The 19,674-nt window shown below is 39.2% G+C and overlaps 1 protein-coding gene across 1 annotated transcript; it reads right to left on the reverse strand.

Moving 5' to 3' along the window:
- Positions 1 to 477: 477 nt before the first annotated feature.
- Positions 478 to 14,905, reverse strand: LOC135463077 (solute carrier family 22 member 15-like). Its single transcript, XM_064740399.1, has 10 exons — positions 14,785 to 14,905; positions 9,768 to 9,949; positions 7,492 to 7,722; positions 6,897 to 7,099; positions 5,511 to 5,972; positions 5,067 to 5,201; positions 3,936 to 4,021; positions 2,375 to 2,492; positions 1,539 to 1,611; positions 478 to 669 (listed from the first exon to the last, which is right to left on the reverse strand). The coding sequence occupies exons 1-10, from the start codon at positions 14,903 to 14,905 to the stop codon at positions 478 to 480; spliced, it is 1,803 nt and encodes a 600-aa protein (XP_064596469.1).
- Between the last annotated feature and the right edge of the window lie 4,769 nt (positions 14,906 to 19,674).

Here is a 19,674-nt window from a genome sequence, read left to right on the forward strand (position 1 = left end):
TTCGAATCGACTTCAGGCAGAAAGTTTTCCAGGTTTGACGGGATTTTATTTGTTTCCTAGATGCTTCCCACATATGACGTGGTCATATATCGATGATGTCTGGTTGTAGCGCAATGGTCCAAACAAAACACTGACTTATCTGTAGTGTTGTAGTTTAATTGAAAGACGATATCTAAGACACTATGCAAGAATCTGTAATAATCACATGATAAATCGGGTAACAAAATACTCCACCTACCTACATATATAATACGGAACCAAAATCAAATTTTAATCACAAGTTTAAACCATTACAATATTATATTTTTTACATGCGTAGGGACACCGTTTTTTATCCTTTTATTAACTCACGTTTCGCTCTTGTAGCAATGATGATACATAAAGGCAACGTGTTAGTTTAAATATGATTGTTTTTGATCTCCCGCTAACAAGTCGATGCAGGAAGATACCAACTTTCATACACGGGTCAATTCTCCTTTAAATAGGTTTTGAGGCATTTTCCTCTTCTCTAACAGATCCCTGCTTCTTGTCACTCTCCCAGGCTTCGATATCTTCCAGGCATTGTGGGAGAGTACGACCGCGTGTTTCCGGTGCAAAGAATAAAATGAAAGTCAGCACCAGGCAAAGTCCTCCAAATATTACACCTGGGCCCCAAGGTAATTTTCTTACCTGAAAGATAACAAGAGGTTTCACAACTGTAAGGAGATAAGACTAGTATTGAAATCAACTTTCCGTACACCTCTGGGCAACTTGCTCTGTAAAATATTAATCGGTTAAATTTAACATAATATTATGTTTCTTGAATAGTGCCTAAATAAATTATATCACTCTAACATAATATTATGCTCTAGATCTCAAAATAGCTCGTAACATCAACGAAGGTATTCTGTTGGGACATCAGAACAAGTCTGTCATATGCAAGTGGATAATTTGCAGCCATATGATAAAATAATACATTCAACCGTCCGTCAGAAAACACAGCATCCTTTTGACTTGAAGCCGAAACAGCGAAAGCTGGGCTCGAACATGCGATCTCATTCATCAAGGGTCTGATAAGCGCAGCGAGCTGGAACTTTAACAACAACGAAGCGCCTCAACTTGATCATTAGACCATTAGAGATACGAAATGCATTGTATGCAAGAAACAAATTGTGAGAAGGCTTCCATTATCAAGTGATACTCTAGGAATGAGATTTTAAATGCGCTTTCTATCAAGTTTACAATTTTTATGGCGATCATTATTCAATCATGGAGGTCGCCATTCTGCAATGAAATTCAATATCACTCTCATTACTAGAAGGCACTCCGTCATATCTGATAAGGATGAAGAACGGTTTTAAAAATTACTAGATCCGGATGACCAGATCACCGCCAAAATTCAATACACTGGTCCTCAAGGCCAACATCTGCACAAAATTTCATCCAAATCAATGCACATATCTTTTTCCGTGAAAGTTGCTGAGAGACAAACAAACATACAGACAGACAGACAGAAAAACACCAGCAAAAGCATAACCTCCTTGGAAATCATCAATTACCAGAACACTGGAGAAGGGAGACAAGAAGGAACCAAGTCTCGCTGACAGTGACGCCAGTCCTAGGCCAGACGTCCTTGAAATATAAAATCAAAAAGTTATCAAGCGAAAAAGAAAATTTACTTTTAGGTTTCGTTGAAAAGGATTCAATCTTCCATGAAGAAGGCGTTTGTTTGTTTATTATTTGGTTGGTGTTTTACGCTGTATTATTTGTATACGACCTCAACCAGCTTTATGGTGAGAGGAAACAAGGCGACCAAGCGCATGTTGGCTGGAGACCTTCCCACATACGATGGTATATAGAGTAATCCATTCTGGGTTGGACTTGAACTCACACCGATCGCGTTGGTGAGAGGCTCCTGGCCCGGAAGACGTATAGGGCTACAGTAAACAGACCATGCAGATTTCTGTGAACCACTAAACAATTGCCTTAATGACTCCAGTTATGAAACGTATCAACTTTGGTGTGAAAAGGTATCATTTCAATGCATTTACATGCACATACCAAGTAGATATAAAATCACCAGCCGCCATAGAACCACTCTTTCAACTCTTTACGATTATAGAGTCACCTTCAACATTTCTTAACCATAATCTGTGGTAAATGCGAACTACTTGTTATTAATTTAGGTTTCTCTAATTAAAGTATTATTTGTAAACAAAATATGCTCATCCGGATGCCATTTTATTTGTCATTCCGCTGAGCTAGCACTCAATAGCCACTAAGCCACGGAGGCCCCACACAAAACTTTAAGACTGCAATGAATAGTTTTAGAGTGCAAAAAATAACCCCCCCCCCCCCAAAAAAAAAAAACAAACATCAGTGTTTGATGGCTTACCTGAAGTTGGTAGGGAATACTTCTGTTGTATAAACAAATACCAGGGTAAATGTGGCCGAGATTCCAAATTTACCGATGAATGTTACCCCTTGCATGGCCCTAACTTTGGTCTCTCCAACTGCAGAATAAATATAATGTAACAGTTACATTCAGCCGCCATGACACACGCCTGCGAGTTCAGTCCAGGTCTTTGACATGAAATTAGTTGATTTCCCAGTGTTTAGGGATTGTTTTTTTAGCCTTGTGAAAATAAGCGGTAGGCGAGGCTCATGTGGCCGTCAGAGAAGACGGTCAAGGCTCGGCCTACATGAGAGCTTAAGGCGCGACTCAGCTCAACGATACTGGTCGTGCGGAGTAGGTCCCAGTTGCTGATGGCCACACGACTTTAAGGTTGACCGGCAAACACTGGAGAAGAATTTCAACTGCATCGCGTCGTAGTAACGTGCTTAGGACCCGACGCATAGGTCGAGTTGAGTTGAGTTGGCTCTTAAGTTCTCGAATATGCCGAGCTTAACGTTCGTTCAAGGTCACTTAATTATGTGTCACCAATAAGCTGAACAGGCGGCCATTAACTTACCAAAGGTCGGTGCTTTTCCCTGGGCACTTCGGTTTTCTGACCGATAAAGGTATAATTAAGAATATACCACGATGCAATGTACCAGCCTGTTATTTTCATGGAGTGAGTGAGTGCATGGGGTTTAACGTCTTATTTTCATGGAAGACTCAGGAGCATGTACCAGAGGTTTGCCTTGGTTTGAAATGGAGAGTAAAAGATTTACTAGCATATCAACATGTCCAAATTATTCAAGCTTAGAGGGCCATTACTATTTTTATAACTTAATTTTTCGTTTTCATTTAGGTTTAGTCACAGTTTGTTTATTGTACTCCTTTTAACTAACCAGACTCATATAGCCTATATCCCCTGTTTGTGTTAAATCGGACGCCCATAACTTTCAATATAATGTTAAACTTCAAGCAAAGCTGTCTCTTTTTATGATAATTATTCTTCATATCTTCGCATTCTTTAATCTCTGATCTACAGAAAGACGTTGGAATTTTTCTATTATTTATTTATTTATTTGATTTGTGTTTTACGCCGTGCTAAAGAATATTTCACTTATACGACGGTAGAAAGCATTGTGGTGAGAAGAAAGTGGGCAGACTTCGGGGAAAACCCACGACCATCCACAATTGTATTTTTCTGTTAAGGATTTCACGAAAAAGGTTAAAATGAGTTTCGGTTAAATTCCACCAATGTCAATGCTACTATGGTAAGTACTCTTCTATCCATATGCCGTTCTTGGAAGAGCGTCCGCTTGGGGGCTGTAGATCTAGGGTCAATCCTGGCCAGATCACACCTAAGGCTTCAAAAGATGAAGTTGTAGCTTCATCGCTTGGCGTTCAACATTAAGGGAATCGTGCAACGACTAGGAGTGGAATTGCGTACACTCTAAGGACTCCTTTGTCTACATACGACAGGAAAATTGTTAAATACGACGTTAAACCCCAAGCACTCACTCACTCACTCATATGCTGGAAATCGGCCGACAGACATACTCACTCAGGGTAAAGTTGAAGATACCAGCCAACAACAGGGAAAATGCACACAGTCCGTGTAACCCCACCAGTAGTTTTTTGCGTGCCAACCTGTAATCACCAGCAGTAAGCATGCAGATATGCAAATATGAGTATCTATCTAAGGGGGCAAAGCCAGTAAACCTGGAACCATTTTGCAATCGTTAAATTTGTTATTTACTTTCAAACTGTGATTCTACATTCTAATTATTTTTTTAATCTTGGTTATTTTACACAAAAGCAGTTATTATACCAAGAATAATGACCAACACGTGAACATGTACTTCAGCCAAATTAGTGACGTCATGGGAGACCAGTGTCTAATCGCACATATTATACATGTACAGATAATTTGTTAATTCTAATCAAGCCAATTTTTGTTCTAAATGTTTACACATCATTATTTATTATTTACTTATTTTATTTTTGATTTATGTGATTGGGGTTGTTCGCCGTGTTTAAAAATATTTTACTTATACGACAGCGGACAATATTATGGTAGGAGGAATCCAGAAGTAAGCAGCAATAAAAAGAAAACAATAAAAACTACATTTGAAAATACTTTCACATATTTTTTTTTATACATTTTTCCCACTGAATACAATGTAGTCAGATATATGGACAGTAAGGCTGCTTTATAAGCAAAATCTAGACAAAACATGTAATCATGTCACAATGACTTTTCTCTGGTCCTAAAACCGTACTTAATGTCAGATCATCTTTTACGTGCACACGCATATATTACAAGAGTCGAGTTCGTCGGCATTTCATATTCATCCCTGCACATACAGGTACGGAATCAGTTACCTGTTGGGACGCAAAAAACTACTAGTGGAGTTACACAGACTGTAGGCATATTATTCATATGGTCCAAAAAGTCCACTGAGCAATCCACAAATTTAAGTGCAATTAAAATCTGATGAAAACATTAAAATAAAAAATACGGGCATTTTCATATACAGTTTATGTTAAGATGGTCAGTCTACTGATCCTTGTTTAATTATTATTCTTTCTATACTGCCAAATACATTGAAAACAAATGCATGCAGGGGAGTGTTATGGAGAGTTATGCCAGCAGGATGCATCAGTTAGCTACAAGCAGTATGACCATACCCACCATCTGAAAGAGACGTAGAGAAACAGGTAAGATGGAATCTCCACCAAGGCACTGAAGAAAAAGTTTAAAATTCTGTCTCCAGCCATGGCGTAGGACATGAGAAAGATCCCGTAATACACTAGACTGTTGACGAACCTGAAATTAAAAAAGGATTTAAGATCATAAGTATGGTGTTAATATACTAATTTACCTTTGATCTTTTTCTTTGACCTTTAAACTCCTGGTTTAAATCTTACCTTAATTCCATGCAATGGGTTTATTCAATATATAGGTTGTCTACTATCTTCCAATCCGTATAGCTGCATTTGGCCCCCATATTACTGGCTATTGCACTATATATATATATATATATATATATATATATATATATATATATATATATATATATATATATAATAGTGTGTGTGCGCAAAGCTGGTTTGAAATCAGTGTTGGTGGGCTTACCAGGAGAAACAAATGATAGGCACGATCTTCCGGGTTGACTTGTTTTTCAGCAAGTCTTTGATGTTCAGCTTTTTATGTCCAGGTTTCGTTTTCACTGCTGCGATGTCCTTTGAATCGGCAATGTCAGCGCTTGGTACCATCAGGTAACCATCTGAGGTATCTCCCCTGCTTTTAGACGGTTTTTTGACGTCATCTGAAAATGTGTACACAGTTTTCGGCCCCACTACTGAAAAGTCTTTTGATTGGACAGTGTCTGGGCTTGGAACCATTAGGTAATCACGTGATTTATCCTTCCTATTTTCGGATGAATCCCTCACGCCTTCGGCGATTCGAATGGCGTCTTCGGAAACCATGAGTTCCTGTTCATTGATTCCATTTGTCTTCATGGCTGACCTCAGGATTTGTGAAGCTTCCTTAAATTTTCCATTTGCGGACAGCCAGAGAAGAGACTCTTTTAAGAATCTGTGGAACAGCAAACGATCAAAGAAAGCATAGGACTGTAAGAATGTGTAACATTACGTAGGTATCAAGCAATAATTGATGTAAGAATGTACATACATGATGAATTATTTGGAGCAATTAAAATGTGTAATGCAAATGATTTCAGCTGAAGATTGTAAGATTGGCTAAAACTTGTTGAACATAATAAAATATATACTAATCATTGTCGACGTGAAAGTAAAAACATTCAATTCGTGGGTGTTTCTTTCCGCACTGTAGAGCATTTCAGCCTCGTCCGCACGGTAAGACTGTCAAATCCACTCGTCGAATTCGATTAGGCCAAAGAAAGTAGGACATGCTGGTTCATGCGATTGTAACATTCAACAAGTTACGTCGTCTGAACGCGGTTTATGAAAAAAAATTGTCATGCGACAAATCGCATCATTTCAGCTCCTCTTAAGACGGGTTGGTGGGTAAAGGCAACTGGGTAGTGTCCATCTGAAAACACCTCACCCACTTCTGCACTACCGGTATCCGGATTTCGACTTATCGGCCACTTCGACAAAAATGGTAAATTCTGACTTGCTCAGTTCTCCTGATTTGTTCTGGTCCGGTTTTCTGAAAGACAGACTCCCCAAAATTTGTTTTCACATTGGAAGATACGCCAGATACACACTCTTCAAACCGCTAAAAAAACACACGTGCTGCAAAAAAAATGTGAGAATAGCAGCAGCCCAAGAAAAATGTTCTGTAGCAAATACTAGTAGTACTTTGACAGGGGACAAATGTTTGATGCAGGAAAAAAACTGTCATATAAGTAACACTGAAATTTTTGTCATAATGAAAAACATGATGCAAACCACTGAACGTCCGTCCCAAAACTGTTCCCAGGCTTAAACTACTACATGTGTGAACATATATGTGCGACATATTCCAGAGACTTACATGACCTCCAGGATTATGGAGAGGGAAGGTAAAGATATGGCAACTTGGAAGTATCTCCAGTTCATGCCCTTCATGAGCTGAGCTATACCCGTTTGGATGCACAGATTCACCGCCCACGTTAACCCGGTCATCATAGTCACAACTGGTCGGAAGCGGATAGGAATGAGCTCCATTATAAACACGAACCTCACCAAGGTCAAACCCTGTGACAAATAATAACAACCAATTTTTTTCCTTCCATAAATAACGGTGAGATATTACCAATAATTGAAGGCAGCTTTTATTCTTCATGCGATAACGTATAATTTCATCCAACATTCTAAAGGTAATGGTCTCTTTTATATAATTCTGAGAAATATCCATTGGTTACTTCGTGCATGAATGCATCGGTAACGCAGTTTCTCCGCTGCGAATAAGTATTCGAGATTTCAATTACTCGTGAATGAATATATGCATTTCTGGCTTGTCATGCACAACACCGAACTGTTTATCAATTGCAGGTGCACAACGCACGCATGCATATATTTAAAACTTGCTTGCAGTTTGGTGATGTGATTCACCATTTAGAATAGTCCTTATACCATAAAAGAAATACCATGCCAACTGCTCCTGTTATCAGACGAAGAGCCATGAAAGCAGATATGTTTGGTGAGAGAGCCAGTCCGAAAATACATAAGATGACGACAAAACGTATGGCCAGGTAAGATCTCTTCCTTCCGAGTCGATCTGCTACGGGTGGTATAAAAACTGAGCCAATGGCCATTCCAACTGTAAACAGAACTTGCGAGACTTCCGAGAGATAAGCCTTATCACAGACCAAATCCCACTGGAAATTAAAGAAAAGTAGACATTCAACAAAACTGATAGGTGTTTTCGAACAAGTGGTATAGTACGAAAGTCCACTTAATCTGACTTTAAAATTCATTTATTTGACTGGTATTTTACACCGCACGCAAGAATATTTCAATTATACGACGTCGGTCAGCATTAATGTGGAAGAACCAGGCAGATCCCGTTGGAAACCGACGACCATCCGCAAGTTGCTGTTAGACTTTCTCACTCACAAACTGAGAGGAAGGCTGCATGAGGTGAGCTTGAACTTTCAGCGACAGCTTTGGTGCGAAGCTCCTGAGACATTGTGCTCTGCTAGTGAGCTAATCACTCGGCCACAAAGGCCCAGTTGTCTTCGAAAGCAAAACATTAGTGGATTGTACATGGCAGTTCACCATATCAACATGTTTTATGCTGTACATTAATTTATTAAATCCGTGTAATGTAGTTTGAATGTAAAACTCCCGCTGGACACTATAGATTGGTCCAGGGGCAGTGGACACTATAGATTGGTCCAGAGGCAGTGGACACTATAGACTGGCCCAGAGGCAGTGGACACTATAGACTGGTCCAGAGGCAGTGGACACTATAGACTGGTCCAGAGGCAGTGGACACTATAGATTGGTCCAGAGGCAGTGGACACTATAGATTGGTTCAGAGGCAGTGAGCACTAGAGATTGGTCCAGAGGCAAGGGTCACTAGAGATTGGTCCAGAGGCAGTGCACACTATAGACTGGTCCAGAGGCAGTGCACACTATAGATTGGTCCAGAGGCAGTGGACACTATAGATTGGTCCAGGGGCAGTGGACTATACACTGGTCCAGATGAAGTGGACACTATAGATTGGTCCAGAGACAGTGGACACTATAGACTGGTCCAGAGGCAGTGGACACTATAGATTGGTCCAGAGGCAGTGGACACTATAGACTGGTTCAGAGAAAGTGGGCACTAGAGATTGGTCCAGAGGCAGTGGACACTAGAGATTGGTCCAGAGGCAGTACACACTATAGACTGGTCCAGAGGCAGTGGACACTATAGATTGGTCCAGAGGCAGTGGACACTATAGATTGGTCCAGAGGGGTAATTTTTCTCAGGCGAATTAAACTCGTGTCTAAGTTGCATTAATACCAGAAGTACACAAACATTATTATTACATTATATATTATATTAATTATTTACCAATTCACACTGATGAGTACCAACATTCAAGAAAATAGCCAAACTCGTGTTTCTATTAATAACGATGAAGCAAAAAAGGAAACATATATCCATATATGTCACCAATAAGTTTTTAATTTGTTGCATTTATACATTTTAATAGAGGAGTTTTGTCGTTGAAGGCAAAAACAGTCTTGTTATATCATGTGACTTGTAAAATATCTTAGTCAAACTTTGTTGACAATAATTCACCTTTTACCTTTCTCACTGCGACCCAGAGACACAAGAGACACCTCTATCCTTTAGAAAATACTCAAGTTCACAAACGTTCAGCTACTCAATTTTCTCCATTTCTAGTGTAAATTACTTTTTTGTGAAACTTTTTTCAGGCGCCCATGTTACACTAAACGCGATCCCGCAACAAATGCCTAACATTTTTAACAGTTCACGTGATACACTAGGGCCTTTTGCACCTTCGAACTTACCTTTCGAGAATTCGAACTCGAAACTCCCCTATTCCTCTTCAAAAAAATCAATCTTTCACCCACACACGTAAGCATAACTATCCACATAACAATTAATCTAGGGGTTTAATTTTGTTAAGTAGCTGGAAAGAATTTCTGGCGTGGGGTTTTTTCTAAATGTCATTTTTTGTGTTTTTTATTTTTTTTTTTTTTTTTTTTTGTTTTTGGTACATATCATCTTTACATAATAATCTTTTACATGAGAAATTTAGATAATGTCTTTCTTCGCCTATTTTCATCATCATGACTGATTTGCGAGGTTCACACCAAGGACAAGTTGTGCAGGTTTTAGATAATTCTTCGAAAACTTGAAAATGTTTTGCCCTTGTCGAATTAGTCCTGTATACATGTCACTTACTTCTGCAACAATGGTCTCGTGCCTGTCGACGTCATAGCGAAATCCACCTTCACACGCGGATGAAGTGTTCGATGTGATGTTCAACACATTGCACTGATCGTCGAATCCGGTCGTGGCGTTTCTGCTCCCGGTGTAATTGTAACCATCTTCTCCATCCGTGCAGGTGAATTTCGGCTGAAAACCTGTGATTAAACAGTCATTGAATATTTTAACTTTTTTACTTAGCAAAGAAATTATTGTGCCGTTAACGCCATATTATCACACCATGTCATTTATTTCATTGCTTCTTAACACCATACTCAAGAAATGTTTACTTACACTAATACGATAAGGATGGTGGTCATTTCTGTGGGTGGAGGAAATCGTAGAGCCCGCGTGGAACTTTACCACGTGTAACACACATGGACTGCACACAAGCCGTACAACTAGCGCAATCCACTGCTTATTGTCACCAAGTTCCCACAAATATTGGTCCCACGATCAACAGGTTGTGACAAATCACAAAGACCGTAGGTCGCAGAAACAATGCTTCCTGTTCGAATATAATCCCCTGCTGTCTTTAGACATATTTTAGTTTGCTCCTTTGGGCTGCCCTTTTTCGCTTTTTCTGCTTGTTAAGTGGTATCGTTATGTAGCAGAGGCTTCAATATTTCATTCTAGGTTTGTGAAAAATTTCAATCCCTATCAGGAATTTGACTGGAGTTGTGTCAGGGGACCAGCATTATCAAGCCCAGAGCTTTCGAGGCTCGCAGATTTAGGGGTAATGCTGTAAGGCCAAATTTAAGTAAGTGGAAAAATTATGTCGCAGCACCCGTGAAACTGGGGCTTAATATTCCCTGCTCAGCGTGCTGGCTTGGGTGTGTTGTGCACATTTAACACAATAAATACTCACGAACGTGTTACATAAAGGACGGTAATAAAGTTTGCAGCCTTGTAGATATGTATATAGTCCAAAGTCACTGCATAAAATAGGAGTGAGTGAGTACTTAACACTTTTTCAGTCATATGACGACGAAAGAATCCTTAGAGTGCATGTACTGTGCCTCCTTGTTGCGGGAGGAATTTTGCTCTTTTATCTAGTGCTGCTTCACTGCGACACCTTACTGAAGGCAAGTAAGCTGCCCCACGATCCATTATACTGATACGGGTCAACCAGTCGTTGCACTATACCCTCTATGCTGAACGCCAAGCGAGGAAGCTACAACTTCCTCTTTTAACGTCTTAGGTGTGACTCGACTCAGGATTGACCCTGGATCTACCCTAGATAAAATAGGACAATTTATGTCAAATGCTTACACCACCTATCATTTGCGTAGTGTAGAAATTTATCTGTCGAAACAGACATCCGTATACCAGCAGTCAACCAATAAGGGCGCTCTAGGTCAATAATTGCAAGGTCAATTCCCAAAACGACCTATAACACAAGCCATGAAAGAGCTAAGAAAGTGTATAAAGCACGAAAATAGGACGGAAACATGTAAAGAGAAGCAGTCAGCAGTTTTCAGTGATGTTGGCAAGACGCAAGGTAGGTTCTAGGCGACTGAGTGAAATGAATATTCAAATAGTGTACCATGCTAGAATATCAATTGTCGGTAACAAACTATGTATCTAAACTGCGCTTTGATTGCAATTGTTCATGAATCTAAAGTGGCGATCTAATTCACCACGATGAATATCCAGCCCCAAGGCCCGGGATAAGCAGAATTAGACAGAGTTATGAAGTAGAGCTCAAGGAATTCCGGATGCTCTGTCCATATTTACGTACAAAAGAATTATACTCATTGTAAAAATTGAAGTGAAGGTGTTTGATAGAATAACTTTGACACAGTAGTGTTTTCAGTAATAACTTGTGACGTTGATTGAAATCGTCACACAACACGCAGGATTTAAGAAATGCTACAAGGCGAGATATGTGCACGCCATATGCAGAACCCTTCACTCAGGTACATGAGTATTGTTAGCGACTATCGTTTAAGACGGAAAAACTACTCGTAGTAGTACTTTCCTAAAAGAGAAATCGACTATCTCGCCTCGTCCATTCGTTTTTAGGAAAGTAGTGTTACTCGTACATTCATCATTACACATTAAAAATGGATGTTAGATTCATTTTAATTATTGAAAATCAATCTCTAAATTACAGCTTTTTAAAAATTTGGGATACCTTCCAATTATTTTTTTTATCTTTATGAACATTTTAGTGAATGTCATGGTGTCGACCAGCTTGCAATGCTTTGAACTATTGAACTACAGTAAGACAGAGGAATAAATCTGACTGCAGAAACTATTACGATATAAAGCTGGTATTTACCGCTGAAAGCAATTACAATGACTTGCATATCTGATGACACAGTGGCGGAAAATAGCAGGACCAACTGAAGGATTTGCCATTGTCCTCCTCGTTCCAGAAAAATGTTGACCGCGGCTTGGGTAACAGAACTGTTTCTCCTCTTCTTTGTCTTGTCTCTGTGATCCTTGATAAAAGCCGAGAGTGAACGTTCACCTTCATGGTCCATTGTCACACTTATGTTAGACACGTCTGCACAACGTGAATAGTTTTCTTTGCAAGGTTAGCTATCTCTTTTAAGCGTTGCAAATGCATTTATACTTTTCTTACTTTCCACTTTGAACTGCGTGTATGTAGAGCACTGCTTATCGTTTTTCGTGTGGGAGCCCATTGCGACCATCGCTCCGTCGTGCTGTGTTTTCTGCACTTGATTATTAATTTGGTGAACTTCTGTCCTTTTGATATACATGGACCACCAAAGCTCCAGGGGGAAATTTTGCCTTAAAATGTGGCGTGTTCTGACGAAGGCAGAGAAGCATAACATTTTAATGCAACATGACGTGGTTCCCTGATCTTTGGTTATAGCTTGGTGGGGTGACAACATTTTAGATATAAAATGTCGTCTTCAGTTATCGTTCAGTTGTAGATGCACATTCAAATGAATTATGCGAAATAGATTCAATGTTGCTGAAAGCATTAGCCAAAATTTTCTCTGCATACGCGTAAGGCGTTGACCGGCAAGGGCGACATTTCAAATTAAAATGTTGCGTGGTGTTGTTAACGCCTTTTCAAACCTCCTCCAACAAAACAAAGGGACATTTTACCTTCAATTATCACAATGTACTATGCCAGGTGTCCTCCCACCATATTACTGGCCACTATTGTATAAATAAAATATTCTTGAGCACGGCGTAATACACCAATCAAATAAATAAATAAATAAATAAAGAGATACACCAACTACCAACATGCAAGTTAAATGTAACTCTTGCCTTTTGTTAAATATCTTGAATTAAGGTACCGCTGATAGATTGTATCTTTGTAAAGGTACTGGCACACGAGGGTATGGGCTATACGCAGAGTGTGTGCGCTTCGAGGTTTATGCATATAGTCGTCTTTGTGACATTCAAAATACAACCACTACTGTCAATCAATAACGCGCCTATTCACCTATGACAAATATAGATCATCTACCGCCAGGAAATAAAGCAATTCTATTTGCTGCCATGCACAGCTGACTGGCCGGATTTTAGGTTAAAATGTCGCCTTGGCGCGTTGGCAAGTTGGTCATCGCTCCTGAGCGATATTTTAAATTAAAATGTCGCGTTGTCTTCCGGTTAAAGATATACGCATGATCGGTGAGAGTAGCGCGCCTTTTTACATTAAAATATCACGGTTCTCTCGTCCTTAATTTCTAGAGCGCCGTTTTACATTAAAATATCACGGTTCTCTCGTCCTTAATTCTTTTAAGATACACAGTAACAACGCAATATTTTAGCCAATATGTCGTTTTGGAGTGCTGTCAATAGATGTATCATTTTAAAGTTAAATTGGGGTGATTCTGTTCCCTTCTGTTCTCGGTTTAATAGGTCGGCAAAGCGAAAAGTGATATTGTATTCATAAAATCGCTCATCTTTTGCAAATGAACGAGGACGGAGCGACAGACTGACAAAACTGTCGCGTTGTCGTGCAACTGGAGAGCGCGTCAGAGTGGTGGTCGCAGTGGGTTTCCATATCTTTAAACTTCAGGTTTTTCCGCTGCTTGAACGTGCTCCGTTATATATTCTCAGCCCTGCAACCCAGATTAACTCTATACCTGGCCCTGGGTCATAATCCCAATGGTTCATTTAAATAATAAAAAAAAATAGATGCAGAGATATAAATTCAGGATAACCTCTAAGGATAATCTCTTCATGATAACCTGGACACCGCTAGCTAGTGGCCACAAGACTTAATTAAGAAAATCATTACCATGGAACTTTTTATCCCCATTTGCTTGCTGCCAGTATTTGTCTTTAAATGTAAGGACCCGGACTGGATTTGATTAATCACCCTTTATATAAGCTTATAATACAGTTCCGTTCCTTTTTCATGTTACTAGTTTTTGACATGACTCGTGGATTGTTACCCTAAGGCGTACCCCCGCCTTATAAAACATTATGTGTCTGGAAAATATCCCCAAGTCACCTCATTCTTATCTTGAAGTCTTAAGTGCATATCCACGTGCATAAATACAGAAAATGACACTTGCGTTTATGATTTAGCGTCTTTCAAAAGAAAAGCTCTATAAGTTTAAAAATTGTAACGCATAGCAAACGCCCGTATGTCAGGGCACTCAGCCACTCATATATTACCTTTCTCAGTCTGCATTGTGCTTGAAACAATGGCAAAGAGCAGAAACATACAATGTCAGTTAGTCTAAACGCATAATCCATTATTGTCCGAGTACATAAAGACGGAAATTTATACGAATACCTCTTCCGATGAAAGAAATCCTGTTTCTACAAATTTCAAAGACATTATTTCAGTATTCTGGCTTGCTACCTCTGTACAATAAATAGCGCAGTAGTCTGATAATTAAAACCTACAAAAACGTTAATAAAATTCAAGAAATGAACGAAAATGAAGTAATGATAAGCCGTTGTTTACCATTAAAAACAATCGTCATCGCTTGCATATCCGAAGTAATGGCGGCAACGCACAAAACCAAAAGTTGGCAGGTTTGCCACCGACCTCCTCTTTCCAGAAAAAGGCCGATCTCACTTTTCCTGTCTTGCATAGGTGAACAGATTTCCCCATTCCCGTCTCTTTGGTCCTTCACTAAAGTAGAGTGTGCAAATCCATTTTCATCCATGCTCGCACTAAATCTCACACCGGCAGTGACTTGTTTGGCAGCTTACAAAGATAATGTTTCACTACAGTTTTACTTTGCTTTGTACATTCTGACTTTGGCTTGACAGCAACCCTCCCCTCCCCACACACCCCACCCACTCCCTTCGGCCATACCCAACTTTGCTTTGTACATTTTGACTTTGGCTTGACAGCAACCCTCCCCTCCCCACACACCCCACCCATTCCCTTCGGCCATACCTAACTTTCCTTTGTACATTTTGACTTCGGCTGGAAAACAGCCCTCCCCTCGACACTAACCCCACCCACCCCCTCCGGCCATACCCCTCCGGCCATACCTAACTGTACCTTTTTGACCGCATTCATCGGCTCAAAACATATATGTAAATACTGGTGGTCAGAATAATTACAGCTGTTACATTCCCCTTTTCTAAATGAGCTGCGTTCGAAAGGGTTTCAAATTTTACGGCATAGGTATAGAATAGGTATGTATGCCATTGCCAATTTATGTGGTGACGGAAGATAATGCTGAATTTGCGTGGATTAAGTTTATAGAAGTTTGAATATACTGGTTAAAATTACATAGCGAGCCGGAGAAATAAGCAAATGCGGAAGTGCTTTTCTGACATTCTAATTGTGATAAATATTATTCCAAAATCACGTATAAACAAAGGATAAAAGATAATAAGATAAACTCCCCCATCACATACAACGACACACACCCACACAGTTCACCCGCACGAAAGAAAGGAAAACAAATGATGTTTGTCTTGCGATCAAACTATATGTGTAAATTAATATTAATATGGATTTAATGTATGTAATTGATATATCAACATACATCTAAACACAACTGTAAATTTTATACAAATCACTGGCATTAAATTTCAAGAGTACACTCACGTTAAATAAAAATACTCCTGAGAGAATCGATGCGGAAGAACATTCGTCTCATCTATAATCCGGGGATAAAAACAATAATACACATGACCCGCATGCTGTTGGTTAGCTGAATCTGACCGAGATGTTGTTGGTCTGTATGTACGGGGTTGTACATTAGACAACACAGTATGTCCACAGATAATTCACGTTATCGGGTTTGTCTTCTGCGTTATCGAGGCTTGGCTTCCTCTTTGGTGGTCCTTGGGAAGGTCTGTCAACAAACTACGGATTATCGTAGGTCTTCCCCGAGCTCAAAGACTACATCATTGGGGTCAGAGGTGAAGTTTGTTCTTTTATGTTTCCATATTATGAGACAAGCTTTGGATGGAAGCCTGAAATTGAACAAAATAGAAGAAACTCTAAATCTGGATTGTTTTTTTTCATCCCGTCACAAGAAGTACCGTGAGAAAACAATGACAGTAACACAACTACTCATGTAAAGTAAGCATATTCCACACGATACCCGATTGCCTGTATTGCAATCTACAACAAGGAGAAATACGTGTAACACACAAAATTGTTCATTGTCTGTGAATCATTGATATTAATTCTTAAAACTATTCTTTAATATTTCACTCACATTGAAACATTATTTATTTAAGGATTGACTGTAATATTTAAGCTTTATTGGGGTATAAACGAAAAAACCGCCGTGCAAACTGTATGAATATGCGTATCAGACCAAACATTTAGCACTACTCCATTTACTAGTTACACCTTCAAGGGGAAGCTGCTCCTGTATTATTAGAGAGAAGTCAAGAATAAAAAGTCAGCCTCTCTTTGGCACTAGCACACATTTATTTCAAGTAATTATTTTAGAGACAAGGAAAACATGTTTAAGTACGTCAGCTGAACATGAAGACAATTTACCGATACGTGTCATGTATTTATTGTAATCGTGAAAATAACGTACACAATTTCTGATTGGTGTGCATATATATTCGTACAGACAGCACATCTTCGTCACACAGAGAAGAATACTACTTGCTCACGACTCTGCAACAAGTGTAGCTAATTTTAATGCTTTTTGCTTTCAGCCAATGGAGGCTACTTTTCGATAAGAGTATAGCGTGAAACGTGAGGTGTGTCTTCAATTATAGCCTTACCACGATATGGCTGCAATGTTGCCGACGTTGCATTAAACCATATAATCATTCATTCATTCATTCATTCATTTATAGCGCTCCCTCCATTAACATATCGACCTGAGCCTTCTTTTACAAAACGTCGGAAATCAGTGTTTCTTAACCTTTCTGGTAAATCACGTCGCCTTTAACCATCTAACAGAGAAAACCTTTTTGAAAAGTTTTGATCAACATCGATCAAATTATCACTTAAAGAGGATCCTGAATTCATGCAAGACGACATCGACTTTTTTCTTCGAATATGAGCGTATGCTATCGTCGCTTAATTCAACGATGTTGTATACCAAGTTTTTTAAGCATGCAGGGGCCTCCGTGGCTCAGTTGGTTAGCGCGATAGCGCAGCGTAATGACCCAGGAGCCTCTCACCAGTGCAATCGCTGTGAGATTATAAAATACCACCAAGACAATGAGACAAACTTGCCTGTATAGTACTTTCAACTAGTTGGTGATTATAAAATACCACCAAGACATTGAGACAAGCTTGCCTGTATAGTACTTTCAGCTAGTTGGTGATTATAAAATATCACCAAGACAATGAGACAAGCTTGCATGTATTGTACTTTCAGCTAGTTGGTGATTATAAAATACTGCCAAGACAGTGGGATAAGTTTGCTTGTACAGTACTTTCAGCTGGGTGTGGATTATAAAATACCGCTATGACAATGGGATAAGCTTGCCTGTGTAACGTTACTATATGCATATTTTCTAGAGCAAAGTAAATACAGAGTGACCTCCCTTACACCATATATTTTGTATTAATGTTGACAGTAAAGTTAGATGTAGTTGAAGAAACGGTGTTCGCGTCATCCATAATCTGTGCTAGTTATGAACTCTCACAAATTAACCAGATAACGAAACATGGTGTCAGAAGTGGTTAAAGACTTCGTTTAACCGACCTACGTGCGGCATTCCTCCTACAGAGTGCTCGTTGTCACAGAATTGATATCAACGTGAAGTGGAAAAAAAATGGTCATGTAGGTAAATCTGGAAATCCCAGACACAGAGTCTACGCTTTGAATAATGAAACCTCGTCAGATGAAGAGACGTTTGTCCAGAATCGTCCATCGTCCAGAAAAATAATTAAACCCGTCGACCCTTTTGGCTTCACACCAAGAAGATTACACCATTAAAACAGCGCTTGGCAATTTGGTTGTGAGTCTTAACATTAATTTTCGTTTTATTAATCAACACAAAGTCGGTATTAGCAACTAGTGTGAAAAAAATATGATATTTTGGGAAGAGCAGAGTTCATCCTAGTAACGGAGTCAAGTGATTTAAGAATGGCGGTTCGAATGCTGTCCGAGTGGGTGCGTCGGTTATATTTGTTAATTGCTTTGATATGGTCTTTAGTATTCATGCGAAGTGAAGGGATATGAACTGAAAAATACTTTAAACTCACGGAATCTTGTTTTCATGGTATACAGGTTTGACAGTTTGAGGTTACAGCCCAGGTGACATAACCACGTTGGTGAATGTAAGGGTTCAGAGCCGTTCAGGTGGAAGCTATAAGTTGGGAACATGGCTAACCAATCTCAGCGCTAACGATGTGCATACAATTGCCAGATATATACAGCTTTCCTGACTGTTTTGTAAAACACGATTTAAAAATCACATCCTGTATCTTATCAATGTCTGACGCTCCCAAAGGATCTATGATGTTTTGGGATTCTGAACGCCAGTGATTTTATTCTTTTCCCACATATCAATTTCTATAATAGTTTGAGGCAGTTGTCGATTGTTCGTTTCTGGTACACAGACAAATAGTAAAGCCACGACAAGACAAAAACTTCCGAAGATAACACCGGGTCCCCATGGCAACAGGCGGAGCTGAAAGGAATTTAAAGCAAAACTAGTATTACTTACTAAAACAAACGAAATGTGAAGCTGCTCTTTGAATAACGCATTTGAAAAGTACTGAGCACGCATTTTTGCCAGTTCTTGCTTTAACGGTATATGATACTGTATATTACGTATAGAAGTTTATATAAGCTCGTTTGTTTAAGACAAGCACTAAATTGAGCATTCCAAACGAGAACAGTGAACAGTTTCATTGCTGCTTAACACCGTGCGTTGTAGAGTGCTTATATACCGTCAACAAGGCTTCTAGAAAAGTGGAAAACGGTAAATGACAGTTATCAATCTTAAACCATCAGAGGCCACAAGAAGTATATTAATGCAATAAATCCTTACTTACCAAAACACTTGAGAATGGTGAGAGGCAGGATCCAATTTTAGAGCAAAACGAACCAATACCCAGTCCGGAAGTTCTAAACCAATATACACATTGTGAATGAGATACAAAATTTAGCAATCGATTTCATTTTAACGAAGTGGGCGAAAATTGTAAAACAATGTATCCTTAATTTAATCTAGGTGTTTTTCTATTTAGTTTCTACTTTAGTTATTCGATCACTACAGCGTCTTTTCGACATAAAACTATAGACCAGACATATATCTATTGCAGGTAGTGGCAAAAGTTCAACAAAATTATCAAATGATTCATTACTGTTTCCTTTTAACAGACTACTTTTGTACGCTCCTTTTGTGTTAGTTACAATATTCGTGACATGAAAGTCATGAGATCACGAAAATGTGGGGCAAATTCGTGAACTTCTGAATGATGCTGTATGCATGATTACCCATCAATGGTACTAAATTATTGTTTTCACTGGGCTTATATGGTGTT

Source organism: Liolophura sinensis, chromosome 1 (assembly GCF_032854445.1).
Source record: "Liolophura sinensis isolate JHLJ2023 chromosome 1, CUHK_Ljap_v2, whole genome shotgun sequence".
Classification (NCBI taxonomy): domain Eukaryota; kingdom Metazoa; phylum Mollusca; class Polyplacophora; order Chitonida; family Chitonidae; genus Liolophura; species Liolophura sinensis.